General features: G+C 45.7%; 1 protein-coding gene across 2 annotated transcripts; it reads right to left on the bottom strand.

Annotated features, from left to right (window-relative positions):
- Window positions 1–1,650: 1,650 nt before the first annotated feature.
- TTC19 (tetratricopeptide repeat domain 19) lies at window positions 1,651–26,777 on the bottom strand (the record flags this gene model as incomplete). 2 transcript variants are annotated; one of them, XR_014298274.1, is made up of 11 exons in its annotated part: window positions 1,651–1,785; window positions 2,851–3,425; window positions 3,984–4,146; window positions 5,315–5,469; window positions 20,513–20,607; window positions 22,573–22,634; window positions 22,948–23,004; window positions 23,797–23,835; window positions 24,288–24,398; window positions 26,384–26,508; window positions 26,588–26,777. XR_014298274.1 is itself a non-coding variant. In XM_082678232.1 (10 exons), 10 exons carry the CDS (start codon window positions 26,775–26,777, stop codon window positions 3,292–3,294), a joined length of 1,131 nt encoding a protein of 376 aa, XP_082534358.1. In that variant the 3' UTR covers window positions 2,202–3,291. The 2 variants fall into 2 exon arrangements, 1 of the variants encoding a protein (XP_082534358.1); XM_082678232.1 differs by lacking the exon at window positions 1,651–1,785 and having other exon boundaries at window positions 2,202–3,425.
- Window positions 26,778–26,873: the final 96 nt, after the last annotated feature.

Genomic DNA, 26,873 nt, shown 5'->3' with positions numbered 1-26,873 from the left:
AGGCATACCTCACTGTTATGCACACTGGTAATTAACCACACCCAAGCACTCCTCCTCGCCTGCATTTGATGCAGCCCAGCAAAGCTTTTGTTCTGAAATAAATCTGACCGCCCTGTCCACTAGCTACAGTAGAGTACTTGTGATGTGAGCCTTTCGCTGTCTCAGGTTTCAAAGGAAAAACTTACACTTTCCTTTAGTTTGATAGCTATTATTGGTTGAGAGTCAGAAGGTTACAGTCTGTGCAGAACCTCAGTGTTTTAGGTTTGCTTCGTGCCGCATAACCTGAGCTCTCGTGGGGAGCAGCCAGTCCTTTCCCCTTCGTGCCGCCCTGTGCTTACTTTCACTTTGATTCCTTGTGGGCAAGAGTTCGTCAGGTGTTTTTATTTCACTGAATCTCAAGAAGCAAATAACTTAAAAGACTGAATTTTAAACCCATTATGGTACTAGAGGATCAGTCTTACCCTTCAATAATAATTGCTTGTTGAATTAAAAACTTTTTTTCATACAACTTTAACATAGCATTGAAGCATCCTTCTGTAGCACACGGATGCTAATGGTTTTGGGGGAATGCCACCGAGATAGAGGTCTCTCAGAAAGATAAAAACTAGCACTTTATAGACTCTTAAGTAGACCTGAGCTTTTAAGCAAAAGTACTCAAGCCTCTAAAGACAGCAGGTGTCCGACAACCACTGACTAAGCGCCTCCTTTGCAGTGGAGGGGACCTTGGTATCTAGTCCCCTTTTTATAGATGTGGATGCAGGTTCAGTACGTTGCCCACACAGTTAAATAAGCAACGAAGACAGGGCCACAGACCGACACCTGTCTGAAGCTAAGGGAACTGCGCACCTGCGTATGCTTGAGGTCCTCCAAGTAAGCTTTAGATCAGGTGTAGTGGTCAAATCCCTACTACTCGGAAAGCTGGTACGACTTTATAAATACTTTAAAAGTTTTAATGTGAATGAAAAACAGTAACTTAAGGTTTTTGCTTAAAGTTTTGTTTAGGTACTAGTAACATTTTAGATTTTAATTATTTGTCAACAGTCCCAAAGAGATGATGCTGGTATTTTTCTATGACTAGTTCTTGAGAACACGTCAGATCAGAGCCCTGTGCGTAACCTGTGCAGCTCCACTCAGGACCCAAAGGGGGCGGCTGTTGACCACTCACCCCTCCTCATCACAGTGCAAGTTGTTTTACTTCACCTGCCGTCACCTGGAGAAGAGATCCCGCAACGGGAGACAAAACCCACGGTCCCGCCTCGGTTCAGAACAAGGGCAGGACGGAGTGCTGGCCTGCAGAGCGGGCAGACCATGTGGGAGGTGGAGGCCCACCCGGCGTGACGTGACTTGGCCAAGTCAGCTGTGAACCGAGGCGGGATGCTGCGGGCTGAGACCCCAGGGTTCTGAAGCTACAGCCTGGCAAGTGACTATTTTTTTAGCACCCAGAACGAAGTTACAGTTCACAGAACTGTGACAGACAGCCAGTGTCCACCGCGTGTTCATGATGAGAAGATTCGTAGTGCTTGAATGTGGGTGTGCTGGGTGATTCTATCTTAAAATATCCATGCCCTGAAAGCTCCAGTGAGATAGTTCAAGTTTTTATACTACTGTGAACAGTTCACCTTTGGATTCAGCCCGGTCAGTGGCAGGCCAGTCCTCCTCGTTTCGCTGCCTCAGTACAGTGAACTGTAGTGACCGCGCCGCGTGCAGAGCTTTCTGAAAACTCCCGCAGGTGTTCCGGGACCGGGAGCCGCATCAACGAGGAGGGTCAGAAATTCTCAGTAAAACCTAGAGCGAAAAACCTCCCTTTCAGTAACTCCCGCAACTGTGAGAAGGTAAAAACGTTCTCAATGCAGAAGGTGAGTAGTCGACAGTTTTTTAAAGTCAACTAATAAATGAAGACTGGTTGCACTGAAACTCAATGTGAGTTAAAGTTTCTCTCTCCAGAGTCAGACTTGAGTGATTAAAGGAATTAACTGGGTCGGAAAGTGGGAAGATGGATACATCCGCAATGTTAAGGTGATAGTTTTAGTCTAATCCCTGTATTTTTACTTTTATGAACTCTTTAGTAAATTATTTTTTTATGAGAAACTCAAAGATTATGGAATACATACACTATTATTGCAGAGTGTCTAGTTTATTATGAAAGGATTCTCCCAGTATGTACACAGGAACCCAACTGTCAGTTTATTTCCCTCCCCCCCCGCCCGCTGCCACCGCCACCAGCGTACCAGCAACAACAGGGTTCCTTCGTGGTACTTAGAAGAACCGCAAAACTGCTGGGGTGAAAACACCATCAGTGCCCGCTGTGTTGTGTACTTTACATATGCTGAGGCAGTGTGATAAAGCTCTCAACACAGCGGCCTATCCAGGTAAGGTCATCCACCAAAATGCATGCTCCCAGGGCTGAGAGAGACTCTGACTACACACGAGGATACTGAGACCCAAACTCCAAAAGGCTGAGCTCGGGTCCAGGGCACTGGTTCCTCTACAGCACCAGTGGGACACGTCAGAACAACTGGGAAGCTTTCAACACTACACCTACAGGGCCACACTCAGAGTCAGAGGGTTTGGGGACACCCATGACCGGGTGCAGAGGAGTGAATGCTCAGAGAGCAGGGACGCAGGGGGTCGTCATTCCTTGCCCTCCTTTTTTCACAGTTGTATATAACCAGATGATACATACAAAAACATACAGTTCGCTTTTATTTATAATCAAATGGGCACTATACTTTCAAGTGCCTAATTCCCACTTTAAAACTTCATGCTGCTGGCAAGCCAAGATACTACTTTTTTACGCATTAAATTCCACACTGGGCTTCACGAGATAAATTATAAGAGAAAATAACTCACCGTCATCCCCCTTTGCCATGAGACCGGTAGCTCTGGTCTGCCAGATGTTGATAAGAGAAGGCAGCAAATCAGTGGACAAAAATCTTATGGGAGAGACGCCTGGCTGAAATGCCAGACCCCACCCCAGAGGGAAACTGGCCCCTCTTAATCTATTCTCGGGCCAGCACGGACAGCACCTAACCAGCCGTCTGCTGCAACGGAAAGCATTAACCGACACCAGTCGCAGAAGCAAAATCAGGTGGGGGGGGGGGAGCTTTCTTCGCAAAGCAAACGTGGCAGTGCACGCTGTGTACAGCTTGTCCTCCAGCAAGGCTAAGGTGAGGGGACTTGACTATCAAGGACAGAGGATTTAAGCCATTGATCAGGGTGCCACTGGGACTGGAATGAGAGGTGTTACCATAAATTCGCTACAACAGAAAAGGGGTCCAGAGCTCGGCAAGGCTACGACAAAGGTCTCCTTTTTCTTGACAGCCCAGCCAGCTCTTCCCTGATGCGCTGCACAGAAACCTCATCTCTTTTCAGCTTTGCTCGCTTCAGTGCTTCCTGGTAGATCTCTTCTGCTTGTGCATATCGTTCTAAAATAACCCGGAAAGAAGGAAGAATAAAGAAAATGTATGTTTCACCATGATTCTGAAAGAGATTTTGAAGAGAAAGCACAAGTGATGGGACAAGTCTAGTTCATGGCATGGGGCCTTGTTTCACCCCGTGACACCCGGGACCTCATGGAGCCCTTCCTGGCACACTCCAGTGGCCAAGGCCTTCGCCCACGGTGGTTCGGGTGAGAGACCTGCCGTTGCAGGTTTCTGAGCAGAATGGCAGAGTACGCCCATCAAGCGGCCGTGCCCTGTCACACGAGCTCCGTGAGAGACAACGTTTAGAAACCTGTAAAGCACTACAGAAATAAGGTCCCACTGCAAACGTTTCCACTGCGATGTGCCTGATAGGCCAGCAGGGCAGGACTACAGGTGGGACGTGAGCTGGGCCCGACGGCGCCTCCCCTGCGTCTCTCGCCACTGGCCCGTCGGTTCAGGAGCATCCTGTCCTCACTGCCCCCCTCAGCGCCACGCACAGGCTTCTGATCCACTGACACCCACCCCTCCCGAGGCCGGCCAGCCCAGCCCCGCACTCCGCACCTCTGTGCATCAGGACCGCAGCCAGATTACTGAGCAGCACGTGGAGCTCAGGGTGCTCCACCTGTCTCGCCAGGTCTGACGCCCTCTGTGCGTGAACACAGGCCTCGTCGGAGCGGCCCTGCGCATCCAGGGTGGTGGCCAGGTCACTCAGCAGCACGATGGTCTACACACGGGAGGAAACACAGGCAGCTGCTGCTTGCAAACACCTCCACAGCTCAAGAGCCAACGTGGAGTCTGACGAACTGTGGATACACTGAAGGGGTCGCCTTGCCTGGCAGTCCAGCAAAGGTCAGGGCGTCAGCAAGTCAGGTGCATTGATCATTCACACTGCACAGCATCGGTCTGACCCTCTGGAAAATGATACAAGTCTAGACACTAGGTAACAGGCTGAATATTACTTATGAAGCTAACTAATTATCAAAGGAGAAGCAGCAAATGAAAAATAACAGCAAAAAGAAGTGACAGGATCTGATCCCCTTCTATTCAAGGTTCAGCACCCTTGAGAGCTGGCCTCGGAGCCGAACTGTACTACGATGTCGCTCCCATGTTCAGGAAGAGGAGACCCACCACTGCTCCTGGGAAAGTTCCCACCGAGTCTACAAAACGCTGTGGCGCTAAGGGCGGCGGGCCTCACCTCCTCCTGCACTTCAGGCCCGGTTCCAGTACCTCGTGATTCGAATTCCGTATCTGTCGTGGTCTTATTTCTCAGCGATATCCCGTGAAGGGGGTGCTCTAAACCCCCGTTCCTGAAGGTAATTCGGAGCCCAGTAACTCGCCCTGCTCATCCGCTCGCAGCCTTAGGACATGTTTAGTCCAGTTAGAACTTTCATGTCCTAGGCTGGGGGTTACCAAGCATTCACAAAGTGATCCATTTCTTACCTCTTAAGACAAAACAGATGATTTCAATTCAATGTGTTTACCGTTCTAACAGAAGGCTCTGCATGCTGTGCTTAAATTCTATGTCAGTGGTTTTAAATTTTGTTTAATGCGGTCCCACCGTCCTTTTCCCCCCCTACGTTCCCCTGGCATTTTATGGGTGGGGCTCAGGAGAGGATCTGCGTGTGTTAACCTGTTCCTCATAAGATTTTCATAGGATTCAGTACCTAAAATACCGTGCTGTGCAAACCAATCCTCACGTGAGCCCTGCTGGGCAGACCCAGTAAACTCATCAGCAGCCTCAAATCCTTCTAGAAACAAGCAGTTGGGCGCAGGGGAGGGGTGGTCGGGCACGAGGAGGGGGATGTACCTGGGCCACCTGCTGACTACCTGTCCCCATTTCGTATTTCTGGATTCTGAAAGTTTTGTCTTACAGTCCTGTTTTTCTCCCTTACCTGTGGGTGTCTTTCTCCTAGTATTTCTTCAGCAATCTGCAAAGCTTTTTCATACATCCTTTGTGCCTGTGATGGCTGCTTGGAGAACAGAAGGTAGCGGGCATAGGTGTCTAGGCACATGCCCAAGAGGAGGTGGGTGTTGGCTTTCTCTTCCACTAGGAAGGAAATAAGAGCAGTGCTGGGATGTAACCAGTACAGTACAGAAAACGAGGCAGAGACGTGGCCAACCTGCCCTGATCATTTTTCTTATTATCAAGACTCGCACTGATTGTTTCACATCACTAAACAAGTACTCCTAACCTTGTACTTTGTTACACAAAGGTGACAATTCAGGTGGATTAACATCTAAACTGGCTCCTGGACCCACCTGTGTGTGTTGGGGAAGAGGTGGGGCGTCTCCACACCAACAAGCAGTTGGTCACCAGCAGGGTATCTAAGAATCCAACTAAATTCTGACACCATCCACCCAGAGTCCACAGGCTAACCCCCTCCCCCAACTTCAGACGCAAGTCCGGGTCGTCACCTGTGCTTGTGAACAACTGGCTGTAAATCACAGGTTCCCCAGGACTCCCTCCCTCGGGTTCAATTTGTTAGCTAGAGTGGCTCACAGATTACTAGATCACCGGTTTATAAACGGCTGTAACTCGGGAACAGCCAGATGGAAGAGGCACAGGGCAAGGTGTGTGGGAAGGGGCCAGGCGCCACTGCCCCAGCACCAGCCCAAATCCCATCCTTTGGGATGCTGATGGCGGCTTCATTACAGAGGCACAACTGATTCCATCACTGGCCACTGATTCACCTTCCAATCCCTCTCCCCTCCCTGGAGGTCAGGGCTAAGGCTGAAGGTTCCAACCCTCTAATCCCAAGGTTGGCTCCACCTGCAACCAGCCCGTCCTTAGGTGCCGCCCAAGTCACCTCATTAACATAACAAAAGACACTTAAAATCACTCCCAACACTTAGGAAATTCCAAGGATTTGGGAAACTATGAATAAAGACCAAATATTTTTCATCATCTGAATGACCAAATACGTATTTCTTATAGAACACAATACTGCAATACCCAATTAAATGATGTCTGAGTCCACACTTAGTTTCAAATTTTAATCTAATATTTAGCAGAACCAGGTGAAGATAAACTCAAAGAAGAATAAATTAACAACAGAAAATGTCTAGGGCCAATGAAAAAGTTTTCAGGTATGAAAACAGCACTGCAGAAAGGAACCAGAGAACACTCAGAATCCTGCAATGGGAAGTCACAAGCCGAATCTAAAGAACAGCTAATCCAGTTTCTGAAGAACAGTAAAAGGCTGCAGATATGGCACCTCCCAGCACACGCAAGAACTGACCACACAACGTCGGAAAAAGAACAAACTTCAAACACCTAATGCCGGGTGAGAAGAACCAGAGAACAGACCTAGGGACCAGTAACTAAAAGCAACCTGCACAAGTAAAGACTCAGGAGAGATGACACCAAAAAATGTGGAAATGGTGATGAACTAGATCAAAGGAAATTTTGCAAACAGCTCAGCTGCAAGTAAATGTTTACACAAAGGACTTGAAAAAGAGGTTCCCTCAGATAATCTGCTGTAACACAATTATTAGACACCCAAATGAAAGGGTTCAGACGGGTTTACCAGCAAAGGTATTCACACCAAATACCTTTCCTTCCATATCATCAAAGTTTCAGAAAACTTACAAATGGGATAGAGAATGTAAAGACTATGTTACCAAGTAACAGTATGACCAATTACTGAAGAGACAGTTTATATAAAACAACGCAAATAAAAATACCTACTGAAATAATATCTGAAGGTAAAAGTGAAAAAAAAGTTTTTCTTCAGGTAGAAATCCGAAGTTACTACTTTGGCCTAGTTATATACAAAAGGTAATGATAATCATTTCCTTAAAATCAAATTAGTAGTTTTAAATAGACCACCTTACAAATTTATTTTCAAAAAATATAGATGAAAATTATTTTTATAAATGTAGAAAGTATATATAAGTTTATGGATAAATATAACCAATATAAAAAAGCAAAACGTAACATGGCACCAAACAAATGCCACATGTAAAGATACCATATTTCTCCATTAAAAGGAAATGTTGAAACGAAAAAATGTATCTCACTATGAGCACTCTTTTTAGAATGCTGAGCAAAAGCTTATAAAATCAGCAGCAGTTTAAGATCCACACTATTGGGAGATAATGTAATGGACAAAGGTCCAGATAAAGACAGACAAACCACTGTGCTCTCTTCACTTACTAACAAAATAACAAAGGTCCAAGGAGATAAGCAATTTGTAACAGACTGAGAATATACAGATGCACTAAAATCCATGTTCTTGGAGAACATTTTAAAAAAAATATTTACCAAAAAACAATGCATAAATTAATTATTCCAATTCTGGAAACTGTATGTTTCAAACGTGACTACTGAATCATATTTCTGGAATGTGTGTTAATAATTCTCTTTAGATATTTCTACATTAACAAAAGCATGCTCTTTTTACATTTTACAATTAGAAAATATGTTCAACACTATAACTCAAAAGTAAAAGAATAAAGTGACAATTCTAGTAGAAAATTACCCCTGATATCTGTAATGGAAATTAAACTAGAATGGCAGAAAAGATAGTAAAGCTTCTTAGAAAGAATAACTGATGAGGTAAAATTTTAGCTGTAATATTTTGTCACTGTTAAGAAGAAAATACATTTTAAATTCGTAGCACACTCAAATCGTACTAACAAAACTATGAAGAAAAATTTTAAACAATATACTTCTCTAAAAATAGGACCAAGGGAGAAATAAAAAGACTCCATAATAAAACCTTTAGCACGCTGCCAAGTTAAAAGTTTATACCTTTAGTAAAGTACCAAAAAGAGTTCCTCTTCTAACTAATAACAATTAAAACATGGTTCTTTGAAATATTAATATAAACACTGTTAGAAATTAGACAAGAACAAATCAGATAACCTAATAACAGCTGAGAAATAAATTGGGATCGTTTATACAGAGCTTCCCCCAAAGGATTACTGGAATCTGAAGGGGAGGGAAGCATACTTATTTCTTCAAACTTTAGTTGTAAATAGTTCTTTTCCACAAATTATTCCTAGGAGAAAAAGGTGAGCTACCTAAAATCAGTCTATGAAACAAACAAGATTCATCACAGAAATCTGTGCTCAAAATACAAGCAAACTGAATTCTCAAATGCACAAAGGATAAATGCACCAAGCAGTTTTTGCTCCAGGAATACCAAGAATGGCTCAATCTACTTAACGCATCAGTGTATCAAAGTAGGCTTGCGTAAAGGCAGACTAAAAGGAGCTTGGTAAGTTACTGGAACAATTATATGCACTCAGAAAAACAGGAATAGGGCCTCCCCATCAGTAAGAAAAAGAGCATCTCGAATTTAGGAAAACGTGAGCACAGGCATCTAGTTCCCCCACCCACCACCAATAATAATCTAGGAAAGTCTACAGGGTCTCTGAACCTAAAGGTATTTGCCACCCATGTTCGAAGAACATCCTAGAATTTCTGCTAAGCTGAATCTCATTACCTAACCGATTACCCCATTGGCACTTCCTGAGACCACTAATGGCACCAGTGGAAGGAGTTTTTGGTTCCAGTAACATGACTGATAATCTGAAAACCCTTCTGGTTCAAATATTAGATAGATGATAACGAATATCCTTTTACATGCACAGCTAGCTGAGTTCCCGAGAGAAGGAAATCCCAAGGGCCAGAAATTAGAAATAAGCTAAAACCCAAAGTGGAAAGCATGTGTGTTGATGCAGGAGAAGCCCAGTCTGGTTGGTTCTGTGGGTGGCCTGAGTGTCTCTGAATCCAGAATTGGATTCTTCACCTTGTGCAGAACAGAGAACTAGATGTGAAGCCCCTGCATAAAACCAGGATGTTCCCCAGAGGCTGCAAGAGAACGCTGAATGGCCAAGCTGGGATCTAGAAGGGAACAGTGACTGCACGGAAAGCTGTATCACAGGCCTGTGCACACGCAGTGTGATGTCTAAATCTATATCATCCATTTAGGCTCGGACCCGAGTGCCCGGAAGAAACAAACAAAACCAGCCTGGAGACTCATTTCTCGAACCCCGCTGAAGATGAATTTGTAACCCCAAGTATGTAAGCATGAAGATGCATCAGAAATGGAAATGAGCAGACAATAAAAAGGAGGTCTTCCCCTCAAGATAACTGAGTGATCCCAGACTATAAACTAAGTAGGGCCAAATGCTGACTCAGACGTCAGGTATGCTCCACCTCGGGGCCTTGCACTGGCCCCTCCTCTGCCTGTAACTTGCCTCCCTCAGCGATGACCACTTGGCTTACTCCCTCCCATCCTCCAGGCTTCTTACCAGTCGGGCCTTTCCCAACCCCTCTATAAAATACTGTACTGCCCCACATCTCCCCTAAATACATATATCCTCATAAACTTATCTGTGTAGCCCTTTATCATCTTTGGATATGTTATTAAGTTAGTGGATCGTCTTTATTCTGTGTTTTTCCTTCACTAGAAATTGAGGAGGTGTCTTTCAGGCTTTATTTACAGCTGTACCTCAGTGCCTAGTAATACGCCTGGTATGTCACAGGCATTCAATCAGTTCTTTCTTGACTGACTGGTTGAATGAATGAACATATATAAAAAGAAATGACTAGAAACATGAAGGTACTGAACTAAATATGGAAGATACAATAAAACTAAAAGTTTTAATTACAGAAGTAACAACACAACACTGCATATATCTATGAAAATTCAGTACAGAGATGTCATTACAAACCAGTGAGAATCGGATGCACTAATAAAACAGTCCTGAGCTAAAATCCGTGCTTGAGGGAGGAAAGAATCATATCATTACCTCACACCATGTTACAAATAAATTCCACATAATTGAAGACTAAATGTAAAAAAGCCAAATATTTAGAAGACACTATCTTTCTGACCTTAGAAGAGTGAAGGATTTTATTAAACAAGACTCAGAAAACACAAACTATAAAGGAAAATATCAAAAGATTCTATTACATTCAGTAGAATTAATCAATCTCTGTCAAAGATTGAGTGCAAAGACAAGGTCACAAAGATACAATGTAACCAACAAAATAGACGCTCAAAGAAAGATGCTCAAAGACATTAAGCTGAGAACTCTTTACAAATCATTCAGAAAAAGACAACCCTTCCAAAAAATAAGCAAAGGGGATAAAGAGACAGTTTTCAGAACAGGAAATCTGAATGGCCAATAAATACATGAAAAGATGTTCTGTATCTCACTAGTAATCAGAGAAACATGCACTGAAGCCACAATGACACTCCATCAGATCCACCAGATCATCCAAAAATTTAAGTCCAATAATAACAAAGATATAGAGCAACAAGAATGCTAACACACTGCCACTGAAAATGTACACCAGTAAAAGCACTGATAAGCGATTTGGTCATGTCTAGTATTTGCACCCCAGCAATTCCACTCCTAGGTGTACCCCTAGGGAACATCATGCATGTGTGCACAGAGACACAGGTCCAAGCATTATTTTCTACAGCAACACAGGTAGAACCTACATGTCCATCAACAGGAGAAGTGAGTACATGCCCACAATGGGGTGTCAGGGCCACCTCTAGCTGTATCCCTCCTTTCCAGGATGGAAAAAAAGCACAACCTCACCCCGCACCCCCACCCCAGGGACTAAGTAAAGTCATCCCTTCTGGACAGACAGACAGCGTGGCAAGCGAACAGGGCCTTTATGTTAAAAAACCCTGATGCTTTAAGTACCAATGTGGATAAATCTCTGCAATATGATAAGTGAAAAATAAACTGCAGAAACAATTGTACAGTATGATGCCATTCATAAAAAGTTTAAAAACATATTAGTCCATAAAAAGTTTAAAAACAGGGCTTCCCTCCCTGGTGGCGCAGTGGTTGAGAGTCCGCCTGCCGATGCAGGAGACACGGGTTCGTACCCCGGTCCGGGAAGATCCCACATGCCGCGGAGCGGCTGGGCCCGTGAGCCATGGCCGCTGAGCCTGCGCGTCCGGAGCCTGTGCTCCGCAACGGGAGAGGCCACAACAGTGAGAGGCCTGCGTACCGCAAAAAAAAAAAAGTTTAAAAACAATAAACATATTGTTTATTGATGTATACAAGTGTAATAAACAGGCATAAGAATGATAAAGACCAAAACCAAGTAAATAGATGGTTTACCTGCTACTTACATCAAGCAGGAGTACACAGGGGTTTACACTCCCCCCCCCACCCCAATCATCACTTGAAGCACATATGGTAAAATACTTAGACTTGACAAAGCTACGGGGAAAGTGTACAGGTGTTTGTTAAAGTCTCCACTCTTTATTTTTGCTTGAAATCTTAAACAAAACAAAACAAAAAAAACGCACAAGAAGAAAAGGACAGAACTGACTTTTCTGAATAAGTCAATAATATGGAATACACACTGGAAAAATTCCCAAAATACAGACAAGAACCTGAGAGGAGAGAATAAATTTATACTACAGAACAGAGAAGAAAGAGTCCAACATACAGGTAAACGACACTCCTGAATAAAAAAACACAGCAAGGCAGAACTGTAGCAATAATCAAAGGTGTACTACTGAAGCTCAAGAGAACTGGATCTTAAAATGAAGGGTCACCACAGACCAAGCAAATTCATAGAGACCAACCCCCTAACCTTATGCTAAAGAGCTTCTGACACCTACAAAGTAACCAGGCAGGAGAAAACAGGTTATTTACAAAAGAAGGCAGGGCTTCCCTGGTGGTGCAGTGGTTAAGAATCCACCTGCCAGTGCAGGGGACAGGGGTTTGAGCCCTGGTCCGGGAAGATCCCACATGCCGCAGAGCAACTAAGCCCGTGCGCCACAACTACTGAGCCTGCGCTCTAGAGCCCAAGAGCCACAACTACTGAGCCTGCGAGCCACAGCTGAGCCCGCATACCACTGCTACTGAATCCCACGCGCCTAGAGCCTCTGCTCTGCAACAAGAGAAACCACGACAATGAGAAGCCCGTGCACCACAACGAAGAATAGCCCCCGCTCGCGGCAACTAGAGAAAGCCTGTGTGCAGCAACGAAGACTCAACACAGCCAAAAATAAATAAATTTGTATATATACAAAAGAGAAGGCAAATAAGTTGGCCTCAGAATTCTGTGCAAAAAGTCCCACTAGAGGGGCTTCCCTGGTGGCGCAGTGGTTGAGAGTCCGCCTGCCGATGTGGGGGACACGGGTTCGTGCCCCGGTCTGGGAGGATCCCACATGCCGCGGAGCGGCTGGGCCCGTGGGCCATGGCCACTGAGCCTGCGCGTCCGGAGCCTGTGCTCCGCAACGGGAGAGGCCGCAGCAGTGAGAGGTCCGCGTACCACAAAAAAAAAAAAAAAAAAAAAAAGTCCCACTAGATCTAAAATTCCAGATCACAGAGAAAAAACAAGTGGGGAGAGGTAGGAGAATGTTAAATTGTAGTCACCTCATCTTACAGAAGAAACTGAAAACAGAATTTTTTTTCTGAGTCAAATACGTCTTTTAGAAATTTTTAGGTTACCCTTTAATAGAACTGGAGACCATAGATGTACCTTCCTTTCAAAATATAAATGGAGGTTTAGTGAGAAAATCGTCCCTATAAGAGGGACTTGAAGGGACTTCGCTGGTGGCGCAGTGGTTAAGAATCCTCCTGCCAATGCAGAGGACATGGGCTCGAGCCCTGGTCCAGGAAGATCCCACATGCCGTGGAGCAACTAAGCCCGTGCGCCACAACTACTGAGCCTGTGCTCCAGAGCCTGTGTGCCATAACTACTGAGCCCGTGTGCTGGAACTACTGAAGCCCATGCGCCTAGAGCCCATGCTCTGCGACAAGAGAAGCCACTGCAATGAGAAGCCTGCGCACCGCAACAAAGAGTAGCCCTCACTTGCCGCAACTACAGAAAGCCCGTGCACGGCAACGAAGACCCAACGCGGCCAAAAATAAATAAATTTATTTTTTAAAAAAAGAGGGACTTGAAAATATAAGAAATAACAAAAATGGAAAGCTTTTAATGTAAAAAATTAGACCAAATATCACTTTCAATTCTAACTTTAAACAGGTTTTAAGATTCTCTACCACAAGACAACAATACTCAGATTAGGTTAAAAAAATCCAAACACAGCCTTCTACAAAACACATACTGAAAACAAAATTACTCAGAAAGTTTAAGAGTAAGATTCAGTCAACAATGTAAAACTAAAGTTTGTGACAAATACCTTAAGTAGGAAAAAAAGAATCACTTTGCTGATGAAAGAATAATTCACAATGAAGATATATATATCTGGGGCTCTAAACAGCATAGAAATATGTATAAAGAAAAAACTCACAAAAACAAAAGTTCTGTCTAGAACTAGACAGAAACAGAAGACCTGAACGGCACTGTAAACCAACTAGACCTGACAGATGTCTACAGAGCACGTCTCCCAGCGGCTAAGGGACATACTCTTCTCAAATGCATACGCAGCAATCCCCGGAATAAGTCACGGACCAGGCCATGAAACAAGTCTCAGTAAAACGTAAAAGGACTGAAATCATCCAAAGTATGTTCTAATGGAATAATGGACCATAATGGAATGAACTTAAAAATCAACAACAGAAGGAAATTTTGGAAATTCACAAATATATGGAAATTAATCAACACACTCCAAAATATCCAAAAGATCAGAGAAGACATCACAAGAAAAATTTTTAAATATTTTGAGATACATGAAAATAAAAACACAACATACCAAAATTTATGGGATGCAGCTAACACAGTAGAGGGAAATGTATAGCTTGTAAATGCCTACACTAGGAAAGATCTTGAATCAACAACCTAATCTTCTACCTAAGAAACTAGAAGAAGAGCAAATAAACCCCACAGCAAGCAGGAGAGATACAAAAGATCAGAGTGGAAATAAGGGAGGTAGAAAACAACAAAAAAATTAGAGAAAATGAAACCAAAAGGTGGCTCTTTGACAAGGTCAACAAAATCGACAAAAAACAAGAGAAACTATGAATAAAAGAGTCAGGGAGTCCCTTCATAATTAAGAGTGGTAAACACAGAGGCGCTAAACCATTTAAGAAACTAGGTTAGCAGATGCACCACAGTCCAGCAGCCTCCTTCCAAGCCCTCACTGAGCCCCAGTCTCAATCCTAGAGCATGGAATCCCCGTAACAACGCTGTAAGGCACATTCTGTTCTTTTATTGTACGGATGAGGAAACTGAGGAGGGCATAAGTAACTTGTCTAGTCCCACTGCTGTTCTAAGTGAAAAGCCAGAATTCCAACCAGGTGCCAGACTTTAGGCACTCCTGAAACCAAATATGCCACCAGAAATACTTCAACTCTCCAGAAGTGTTTTACTTAAACTATGAAAATGAATGAAACTCTCATCTCAAGGAGAGGAGGAAGGAATCAGTGGGAAAACTCTCTTTGAAAAAGGAAATAAATCCACAAAATTAACAACTGGGAAAGGAATATGATCCTGAATACATAACAGAATATCGTTAAGTTATGCTTTACAAATATAATTCCTAAGTAAGTTTCTTCCAGGAAAATACAGGTCTCCAAAATTCTTTCACCCACGCATTCACTTATTCAACAGGTATTTATTTAAGCTGTGGTCTTGGCACTGTCCTAGCTACTGAAATCAACTCAAGAAAATGGAAGAAACTTAAATGTATAAGTAACCGAAGAAAGAACAAAAGCTGCCAGAGAATCAACTCTAAAGGAGATCTGAGCCACGTGGTTTCGTAGATCCTACAACTTCCAAGGACTAGATCACTCCATGTAATACCCCACACCTATTCCAGAAAACACAGAAAGCATGCCAGTTCATTTTATCACATTAATACAATCCTGTGATGAGAAGCTCAAGAAATACACTATGGATCTCACTAAACAAAATAAATGTGGAAGTCTAAATAAAACGTGAGCATCAACTATTACCCAGCAGCACACCGAGCAATTAACCAGTTACCGGCAAGCCTGACATGCTCCACACGTAATAATACATCTGCTCACACGGTCTTGCACCAAATCAGATACAAGACAAAGTTGTCCAGCACCGCTGTTACTTAATGTTCTGAGGTTATGGCCAATGAACTACATTTAGTAAGGGGAGGGAGTAGGGACACAGAAGTACAACTATCTGAAAAAAGACAATTATCATGACCTCCCAAATCTCTAATTATATATCTGGAAATAGTGTGAATATCAACTCAAAAGCAAATAGTTTAGTAAGGTGCCCATTTAGAATCAAATGTAACAAAACAGCTGTCAGATCTACCTGAAAAGATCTGTAAGGAGAAGCAGACCACGTCCCTGAATGGGAAGACGGCGGCGTGATGAGAGCAGAGCTGCCGTTGGTCTCAGCCACTTTCCTCACATGATTCAAGCAGACGGGGTTCCGAACCTCTGTTAGGAATGGATCCTGATCAGTTTTAGCCAATCATGCTAATGCCACTTCTCTTGCCAAGGACTGGGTTAGAAATGCCACGTAACCCGATCTGGCCAGCAGGGAGCAAGCGTAAATCTAGGCGGGGACTTCCAGGAAAAATTACCTTGATTCTAAGAGAAACACGCAAGAAGTGGACACTGTCATTTCTGGATGAGATTCCTGGGATCTGACGGTCACTTTTCAACCACAAGGAAAGTGTGAAGTGAAAGCCAGCACACTAAGAGTGTCAGTGAGGATGGATGGGGAGACCACATCCCTCAGGACCTCCGTGAGCCATAAAGCCCCGCCCCCTTTCACTAAACCGCCAGTCACATGACATAACAGTGTCCTCACGGCTACACTTAATTTAGTTGAAATTTTTTGCTATTTGTAGTCAAATGCTAACTTATTCAGAAGGCAACCTCCCCAAACTAATTTATAAACAACACAAATTTAACAATTCATTCTCAAAGTACTTTGGGGAGCGAACAAAAAGAGCTAAAATTCACATGAAAAATATCTAAAATTCATATGGAAATTGAGTGAAAACCAAATGGGAAAAATTTTTGCAAAAGAAGTATGTGTGAGACCAGTATCACCATGTAACTCAAATGATATCACCTAATTCAGACAACATATACTGTTATGAGTCATCAGATGAATAAATCAGAATGGAAAACCTTAAAAGAGACCCAAGTATATATTAATTAACATAAGCACATAATGATGATAGATTATTATCTTTAAGAAAGCAGTTACCAGGGACTTCCCCAGTGGCGCAGTGGTTAAGAACCTGCCTGCCAATGTAGGGGACACAGGTTCGAGCCCTGGTCCAGGAAGATCCCACAGGCCGCAGAGCAACTAAGCCCGTGCACCACAACTACTGAGTCTGCGCTCTAGAGCCCGCGAGCCACAGCTACTGAAGCCTGTGTGCCTAGAGCCCGTGCTCTGCAACAAGAGAAGCCACCGCAATGAGAAGCCTGCGCACCACAACGAAGAGTAGCCCCCGCTCACTGCAACTAGAGAAAGCCCACGTGCAGCAACGAAGACCCAATGCAGCCAAAAATAAATAAATAAATTTATTAAAAAAAAAGAGAGCCAATTTAAAAAAATCAGGTTACAAAGAAGTCATGTAAGTGTGACTCCTCATTTGCTTATTAAAATGTAAATAGCTAGAGGAAAACAAGCCTAGAAAGACATACACCAAAAAATAAACAGGAATTCTTTTTTTTTTTTTTTTGTGGTACGCGGGCCTCTCACTGTTGTGGCCTCTCCCGTTGCGGAGCACAGGCTCCGGACGCGCAGGCTCAGCGGCCATGGCTCACGGGCCCAGCTGCTCCGCGGCATGTGGGATCTTCCCGGACCGGGGCACGAACCCGAGTCCCCTGCATCGGCAGGCGGACTCTCAACCATTGCGCCACCAGGGAAGCCCTAAACAGGAGTTCTTAATACAATTATGAGTGATCTTTATTTTCTTCTTAATGCTGTCTGAAATTTTCTTCAGCACCCTTGTATTGCTTTTGGAGTCAGAAAAGACTGCTTTATACTCTGAAGCAACTGTCTACAGTCAATGTATAAATGAAACATAGCAAGGATGTGGATAGTTCAAAAGTGACTTATTTGACAGCTAGAACTTGTTTTTACATCTTTTGTGAATTTCTTCAAAGCACTTCCATACTGCACTGACATTTGTCAGTGTCTGCTGGGCCTTTTGCCCTTTCCCTCAGCAATTATTACTGAGCCTCTATTATGTAGCAGGCACTACTCTAGGTCCTAGGGATTTAGCAGTGAACAAAACAGATGAAGGCTCTTTCCCTCTTTGATAGGGAAGACAGACACTAAAAACGCTTGAACAAAAATGAACTTCAGTAGCTCAAGCACACAACACACACACACCTACTTCCCAGGGTGACAAAGCAGAGGAGGAGAGAGGTTCAGAATGCACACAGGTGGGAAGACTGGCTGGCAGGCTGGCCTCCTGAGCAGAGGCCTGGGTGAAGGCCACTGGCCATGGAGACAAGAGCAGGCACGGGGCCCCGAGGCGGCACTGAGCTGGGAACGTACGACAGCGAGAAAAGAGCCGGGTGGCGAAGGTGGAAGGATGGTGTCAAACAGGTGGGGGGGTGGGGGGGCAGTAAATCCTCTGAGGGAATGAAGGGAAGCACGACAAGCTGTGGGGAGATGACTACAGGAGTCCAGGCAAGAAGCAATGACAGCCTGGACCAGAGCGGTAGGGCAAGAGGCTGAGACGGCTGTGACATGGATGCATTTTGATGGCTGATTCAGTACAACTTGCTGGTGAATGACACGTAGGGAATGAGGAAGAAATCACAGCTGCTGCTTAGGTTCTTGGCCAAAGCACCGGGTGCATGGTGGTACCATTTACGAAACGGGCTGCCTCGCGAGAAACCAGCTTGTGAGGGGCAGAGACCAAGTGGCCCATCTCAGCGGGGAGGGGCGCTACAGGGGTAGGGAGTGAGAGGCACAAAATAAGCCACAAGGACACACTGTACAACTGTACAACATGGGGAACATATAGCAAATATCTTATAATAACTACAAATGGAGTATAACCTTTGAAAACTGTGAATCACTATACTGCACACCTGTAACATAATATTAGACATTAACTATATGTCAACAAAAAAAAGTTAAATCAATGCAGGAAAAAAAAAAGAGAGACCCATTTCAAACACGTTAAGTGTGAGGTGACCATTAAGCATTCAGGTCAGGGTGTCAGGTAGACCATCTAACCCATGAGCCTGCAGCTCACGTACAGGCTGGGGCTGAAGATGTAAAACTGGTATTTAAAGGTATGGGACTAACTGCTGTCTCCTAGGGTGTGAGGGCAGAGAGAAAAGGGAAGTGGGCCGAAGACAGCCCTGAGGCCCGCTACCTTTACAGGGGACCCGGGGAGGGCAAGGGACCAGTGAGGTGTCCCAGAACCAAGCGAATGAAGGGTTTCCAGTAGGAGACAGTGACCACCTGGGTTGAGCTGCTAGTAAGTAGAGCTGGTAAGATAAGGATTGAGAACTGGTGACCTTAATAAGGGGGGCTTCAGTGGAGTATGAAGGAGGAAAACTGAGTTATGTTCAAGGGAGAACTGGAAGACCCATGACTACAGAAAACTCTTGCAGCCATATGTACTGCTTTAGGGACAACAGAGTTGGCCGCTGTATCTCTAGCATCATGCTAGCTCTAGGCAAAGAGGAAGTGTGAAATCAGGGCTACTGAATGAATGTCAAATCTGAAAATTCCCAATACTTCAACCCACATTAAGAAACCCGAATGCATATGAAAAGATGCTCAACATCATTAGAGAAATGCACATCAAAACTACAATGAGGTACCTACCAACTCACACCAGTCAGAATGGCCATCATTAAAAAGTCTACAAATAAATGCTGGAAAGGGTGTGGGAAAAGGGAACCCTCCTACAATGTTGGTGGGAATGTAAGTTGGTGCAGCCATTGTGGAGAACAGTACGGAGGTTCCTCAGAAAACTAAAAACAGAGCTGCCGTATGATCCAGCAAGCCCACTCCTGGGCATGTATGCAGACAAAACTCTAATTCAGAAAGACACATGCACCCCTCTGTTCATAGCACTATTCACAATAGCCAAGACACGGAAACAACCTAAATGTCCATTGACAGATGCATGGATAAAGGAGATGTGGTACATATACACAATGGAACACTACTCACCCATAAAAAAGAATGAAATAACGCCATTTGCAGCAACATGAATGGACCTAGAGATCATCATACTAAATGAAGTCAGTCAGAAAGAGAAAGACAAATATCATATGATACCACTTATATGTGGGATCTAAAACCTGACACAAATGAACTCATCTGTGAAATAGAAACAGACTCCTGGTTGCCAAGGAGAGGGGGTTGGGGGGAGGGACGGACTGGGAGTGTGGGGCTAGCAGATGCAAACTATTACATTTAGATGGATAAACAACAAGGTCCTACTGTAGAGCACAGCAAACTATACCCAATCTCCTGGGATAAACCATAATGGAAAAGAATATTAAAAAAGAATGTCTATATGTGTAAAACTGAGTCACTTTGCTGTACAGCAGAAATTAACACAACATTGTAAATCAACGATACAAAGGAAGGGGGGGAGGGAGGGAGGGAGGGAGGGAGGGAGGGGGAGAGGGAGAGAGGGAGTGGGAGGGAGAGAGAGAGAGAGAGAGAGAGAGAGAGGGAGGGAGGGAGGGAGGGAGGGAGGGAGGGAGGGAGGGAGGGAGGAACCCGAATGGCTGAGAGCCAGTGTCCTGCCCACCCCATTCTGTTCCCAGCATGACTCTTCATGCTCCTCCCTCCGCGATGAGGACAGACAGACAAAACATGAGCTTCACTTCCTTTCTCATAGCTGGTGGACACTGGGGACCAAAGGTACTTAATTAGCATTGTGACTGGTAGCTGAACCAAGAGACAAGAGAAGAAACTTCCCTTTCTGCTCCCCAATTTTCCAGAGATGATATATAATAAAAATCAACAGATATATTATGAAGATGTTACCACGGGGTTAAAAAAAACAACCACCACCAGTGGTCAAGTCATTTAAAGAAAATATCTAATTCCAAACCCTCTGAGACCTTAGAAACAGCCACAGCTTCCAAAATGAGTAACTTTCCCCCCAATTCAGACACCTTTCTGCTTCCTTTACCACAGCTGAAGAGTGAAGCCCTTTGTGGCAAAAAAGGCAACTGTCCAAAAAATAGTCAGGTTTCCCTACCTGACAAAGTGTCTTCTGATAATTCCTTTTCTCTCTCAATTTTTTCCTCTAGAGTTGAAATGCAGAATTCATAACCAGCAAGAGCCAGATCCTGTCTGTAAAGCAAAGAGCACCAATCAGCTGCACACCTTTCACAAAGTGCTCTTCTGTCCTCATCTCTCCAGCTCAGGTTTACATTGTCAGGTGCAAGACGGGAAGAGGGAATTTTGTTTAAAGTCTCTAAGAGGTGTCAATCTGCCCTTTCTCAAGTTTGGGTTTTTTTTGGTCACCTAATTAACGTTAACTTAAGACAGAGTTTCAATAACCGACATGACCAGCCGTTCCCTCACCTCCCACTAACACAGTTCAGAGGGGTCAGCTCCTCCACGTGTGAGGAGGTTACCCCTGCTCAAAGTGATACACTACCAACGGAGGCGAGGGCCCCGGCAGTGAGGATTCTAACTGCTGACCTCACTCAGTTTCTGGAGGTCTGTTAGCTCTACACTTCTCCCAAGCTGCAGGTCTTTGATGCAAGTTTCTTTTACAGAAAGGGAACTCCTACCTAGGGCACTAGAAGGCATTTAGCCCCACTCTCAGGACCTCAGTCAACTGGAGAGGACACCCAGGCAGCAGGGAGACTGACTCTGGACAGAACAAGGGTCATCTGCTGGTTTCTACAGAGATGCACAGAAACACGACATAAACTCCGTCTCCGTCCACAAGCTCAGCCCTGGTTTCTGCTCTTCCATTTTGGCTCCTAGCTTCTCACCACAGGTGGCACTACCAAGCTCACCTCTTCTCCTCTCGTGCTTTGCCAGATGACCCCACTGTTCTGCTGTTCTCAGAAGAACCAAACCTTGGCAGGAGGGACCCTATCCGAACAGGGCACGGAACGGGGGAGGCTGCCCAGAAGGCATCCTGAGTCACAGCAAAATGTCTACCAACGACCCCTCCCAACTTGTAACAGCCTTTCTCAGCCTCAGGGCCTGGCCCTGGTCTCATGCGTTTCTTAACAAATCAAAATGAAAAAACACTTTTGAGTAACTTGCAGGCAAACTACTAGTGGGTACTACCTCCTAGGAGGCCACGGGCGTGCCTTACCCTCCGCCGTCACTATCTCTGGGCTGCTTCTTGCCCTGGGAGCTCATGCCCCACCCGTAGCTAGTCCTGTTGCCCAACCAAATGCCAGGAGACGGACTGGGTCCCGCTGAGAATGAAGGAGCTGCTGACTAGAGCAATTCCAAACTTCTGGTACCCAACTTCTGCAGCAACGATAAAGCAAAGGAAAAGCCAGGCTTACTCAAGTCTTTCCTTAAATTTACCCCAAAATATAACTCTCTAGAGGAGCTGTCTGCTTACATCCTAGGGTTTCTTCTTTGAACCCCACCTAGAGAAGGAAGGTACCAGGCCTCTCTCATCCGCGGCACACACCCGGATTGTCCCCAAAGTCCCTCCTGTGCACCCGCAGACTCCTCCTTCTTTGTAACAACTCAGGCTCATCTAACACTTTTAACTCAGCACTGCTTTCTGGTCCCACCTGCAGGTCTCTCCTCCACTGCTGGGTATTGCTTCCTGAAACCTAGCTACCAGATCATCTCTATGGGCTTTAAAAGCTGCCCGCTGAGCTAGCCACTAAGACATTCCCACAGCAACTCTCTCATCATTTAACTTTATACCTGACTTCCTGGTTTGCTGATCCCTAAACCAGCAAAATACATTATCCCCAGCAGCCTTTACAGTGCCCCCTCCTCTCCTAGGAAAAGCTAAGCTAAGGTTCTAAGTACAACTTCCCTTCCCAGTTCAAGCAGGAACAGAAAACTTGCCTAGACTTGTCACGGTGCAGCCAAAGGTACGAGGGCCGCATGTCCCGCTCAGCAGGCTAATGGAAACAGCAGGGGCAAGCCCAGAAAAGACTCAAGATTTCAAAGGTGAGGGACGGAGCACTATGAGTGTGACACCTAAGTTCTGGAGACCCAGGTGATTAGCAGGTAAATGAAAAGTAAGCAACATCCCAGGGCCAACGTTTTGCCCACAGCCCTACTCCTTGGCTGCCTCCACGCCTAGATTCTGACTATACTTACCTATTCTGAGCAGCATAAATAGTGGCCAGCTTTAGAGAGATTTCTATTATTGCATTGTCTTCCTGTTGGGAAAAGAAAAATGAAGGAAATTCATAACAAGTAAAATTTCCTCAAGGGGTATTTCAGATCAACTTCTAGACTGACTCTGACCTGAAAGCCATAGTCTTTAGACTTTTGGAGGAATCAGGCAACTGTGAATTCCTCAGATACCATGCTCTTGCATGAATGAAAGACTGGCAAATTTTATACCAGTCTTAGGGAAAAAGAATTCCAACTCTTTGGCCAAAGCACACGTGGGGGCTGGATGGAGTTTACAGGAAGTAAGACTTTTGAAAACTGCTTCAGCTAGGGAGCAATCCTACATCACGTCCTTACCTGTTGCATGCCCCCTCCAAGCAGGTAACTCATTGTTGCTTTAAAAAGTTTTTCCGCCTAAAAGCACAAGGAAAAGATTTTTGTTTTATTTGGGTCCCCTATCCAGATGACCCTGGATTCTAAGCACTAGTCTTATGTACCATTCCTTGGAAAACACAACACACACACACACACACACACACTTAAACTCACACACTTACACACTTACACTCACATATACAAAGAAAAAGGTAACCTTGTGGTGGGAAAACAGACTAAAATACCAGGACTGCACATCCTCTGGGCACCTTGAAAACTATTCTGTGATGAGTAGAAACCAACTTCAGAAATTAACTTCCCTTCCAAACCCACTGTGGCAGAAACTGGAAACTACCCCCTAATATTCACCCTCCTCTCCATCTCTTTAGTTAGACTCTCCTCAATTTTTACCAGGTCAAGCCTCCTTTGCAGTTAGGTGTGGTCACATGATGAAGCTGTGGCCAACAGATGCATGCAGAACACATGTGAACAATCTCTAAATCACACTTTATAAGGAAGCTGCTTGCCCTCCATCCTCTCCTTCTTCCTTCCTGTAGGCTGGAGGTGAGCCAGCTCTCTTATGCAGATGAGGACCTACCTTAGAAGGAAGCTGGGCTTCTGGGCCACTTCATGGAGCAGAGGTACCTACCCATCTTCAGGGCTTAGCTACCTCTGGATTAATGCATTAAAGGGAAATATGCTTCCTTCTTATTTGAGTCACTCTATTTTGGGGTCTCTTTGTTACAGCAGCTTAGCCTGTACCCTTACTAACAGAAGTTCCTTCAGGCTAGCCCTTCACAAATTCATGACATTACAAAGTGATTTACTTACATTTTCAAGCTGACCCCGTATAAATGCTAAGTTGGCCATCTGAAAATTAATTACAAGTTGTTTTTCAGTTTAGAGCATTGTATTCCTACTTACTTCAAAACGTTTAAGCTAAAGACTCCCCTTTGCTTTCACCCTCTAGCTAAAAAAATAGTCCAGAGAAAAGTATGTCACTGATCTGCCAGTAGCAAAGTACAGCAATGGTGTGAGAACAAATACGCGAACAGACTTTGACGATGACAAACCAAATCTAGATCCACTCTTCACTGAAGAAACAAATATTAATGATATTCATTTCTTTTTTGTCTGGGATTGAGGCGTCTTGTGACACCCCAAGAGTAATAAAAATTGAAACCAAAAGAAAACTTAGTAAAAACAAAAAGCAAAGAGCTTCAGGGCCTGCTGCAGGTCAGGAACATGAATCAGGTGCCTAACCACCCTTCTCCTACATCCACCCTTAATCATCAATGGCTCAGACTGGCGGGAGGAGTTACCAAATCGTAAGTGTAAGTGATGGCCTTCTTGTTATCACTCTTATAGGCAAGACGAAGAGCATCATGCAAAATTAGCTCTGCCTCTGCTGGCTCATCTTTCATGATGCACAACTGAAAAGAGAAAACAAAGAAAATAACAGAAAATGAAATATAAAGAAAGCAGATGCCTGTGCTACCACACGGAAGTGGGTACAGCTATATATCCCAACACACAGAAGGAACTTACTCATTCATTCGTCACATGCTGACTGAACTCCTACTATGCACCAGGCATTATGTCTACAATGGTGACAGGGAGTTCAGCCTCCCCTGCAGCTCTGTTTGGCCACATGACAAAACTCTGGCCAACAGATGCAGGCAGCAGGAATGTAAGCAATTTTTATCAAATCTTATAAGGAAGCTGCTGGCCCTACATCCTCTTTCTCTCTTCCTGCAGGCTGGAAGTGACCTTGTAGGACAAGTAAGCTTAATGACAACTAATGATAAAAGCTAGGAAGAAAAGCAACAGAAAGGAACAATAAGGGGTCCCCCTCAATGGGAGTCAGAGAAGCCTTCCAAGGAAGTGACAGTTAAACTGAGGTAAGAAGGAAGAGAAAGAGTCAACCAAATAAGGAATTGTGAGGAAAATGACCCAAACAGAGTAGGGAACGAGCAAAGGCCCTACAGGCTGAAGAAAATGGTTCTTCAAAAACCAGTCAAGGGCTTCCCTGGCGGCGCAGTGGTTAAGAATCCACCTGAAAATGCAGGGGACACGGGTTCGAGCCCTGGTCCGGGAAAATCCCACATGCCACGGAGCAACTAAGTCCGTGTGCCACAACTACTGAAGCCCGCGTGCCTAGAGCCCGTGCTCCGCAACAAGAGAAGCCACCACAATGAGAAGCCCGCGCACCACAACAGAGAGTAGCCCCTGCTCGCCACAACTAGAGAAAGCCCGCGCAGCAACGAAGACCCAACATAGTCAAAAATAAATAAATAAAATAAAAAGAACTAATTAATTCCTTCTAAAAAAAAAAAACAAAAATGAAAGGAAACAGATGTGAAGGGAGGATGGTGAGCCTGACGATAACTGCCAAATAGGTAGGCAACGTAGGGTGGATCGTGTAGGGTCTCAGGCCACGGCAGGGAGCTCGGGTTCTATCACAAATGCTGTGGGAAGTCATTCAAGGTTTATGGGCAAGGAAGTGATACGATCCGATTTACATTTAAAAAATCACTCTGGGGGCTTCCCTGGTGGCGCAGTGGTTGAGAGTCCTCCTGCCAATGCAGGGGACACGGGTTCGTGCCCCGGTCCGGGAGGATCCCACGTGCCGCTGAGCGGCTGGGCCCGTGAGCCATGGCCGCTGAGCCTGCGCGTCCGGACCTGTGCTCCGCAACGGGAGAGGCCACAACAGTGAGAGGCCCGCGTACCGCAAAAAAAAAAAAAAAAAAAAAAAAAAAAAAAAAATCACTCTGGCTGCTGCATGAAGACTGGGTGGCAGGGGGCCAATAGGGCAGACCAGACTTGCAGTTAGGAGGCTGCAGCAGCGTGGCCAGGGTGACAGCAGGAGAGACAGAGAAAAGGGGGCAGATTTGAGAAATATTTTGGATTTGGTGGCAAAATCCAAAAAGGATCTGTTGCTGGACTCTAAGTGTATCAGGAGGTGGTAGTTAGGGACCACAAGTTTTAAAAATGACTATGAAGCGTCCAGGCTGGAAAACTAGGTAGGTAGCAGTAAACAAGAGACGGTGAAGGGAGGTGTCCGGGGGGCACTTAAGATCAGGGGTTAGTCTGGGGCAGGTGAAGCCTCAAAGAGGAGCTGGCACATCGGCACACCCCGCCGTCTGCGGGCATCAGTGTGGACGTTGCTGGCCAGGTGGCGGCAGTCAGCCCAATGGAACAGACGCGATAACCCGGGGAGGGGGAGAGAGAGAAGGACCAAACCGCGCACGGCCCGCATTAAGCTGCACCATCAGGACGCCACACGTGTGCACAATTCTCCCGGCCGGCGCTCTCACCCCCAACGCTGGCTAACTCCGCTGCCCCCGGCGCCGCCTCCACCTGCACTGGAGACGCCGGGCCTCCGTCCACCGGTGTCACCGTCACTGCAGGCCCTCACCTTGGCTCGCTTCAGCAGCTGGATGATCTCGGCCTCGGCGTCCCCGGCCGCCGCCCCGCCTGCGCCCTGCCGCTCCCGCTCCTGCTCCTGCTCCGCCGGGGCGGGCCTCGAGGACCAGGCGAGCGCTGCGGGAAGGGGCGCTGAGGTCACCGCGCCCGGCCCGGCCCGCCCGGCCCGCCCAGTCCGCGGGCCCGCGCCCCTCACCTGCCAGCAGCGGCAGCAGGCCCGGGCCCAGGCCGCGCGGCGCCTCTCGGCACGGCGGCACGTCCGCCGCGGGCGCTCGGCCTCCCGCCGGACCCCGCAGCAGGCGCGCCGGGCAGCCCCGGCCCCGCCGCCCCGCCACCCGCAGGAGACGTAAAGCCAGGCCCGCGCCCAGCATCCGGTGCATGGCCATCCGCGTCCTCTGCGGACTGCGGTCCGGGGCCCGGAAGTCCCGCCCCGGAAGTCCCGCCACCGGCGTCGAGCGCCCGCCGATTGGTCGGGACGCACT

Source organism: Grampus griseus (assembly GCF_964374135.1).
Source record: "Grampus griseus genome assembly, chromosome: 20".
NCBI classification, from domain to species: domain Eukaryota; kingdom Metazoa; phylum Chordata; class Mammalia; order Artiodactyla; family Delphinidae; genus Grampus; species Grampus griseus.
This window is presented reverse-complemented; position numbering and strand designations above follow the sequence as displayed.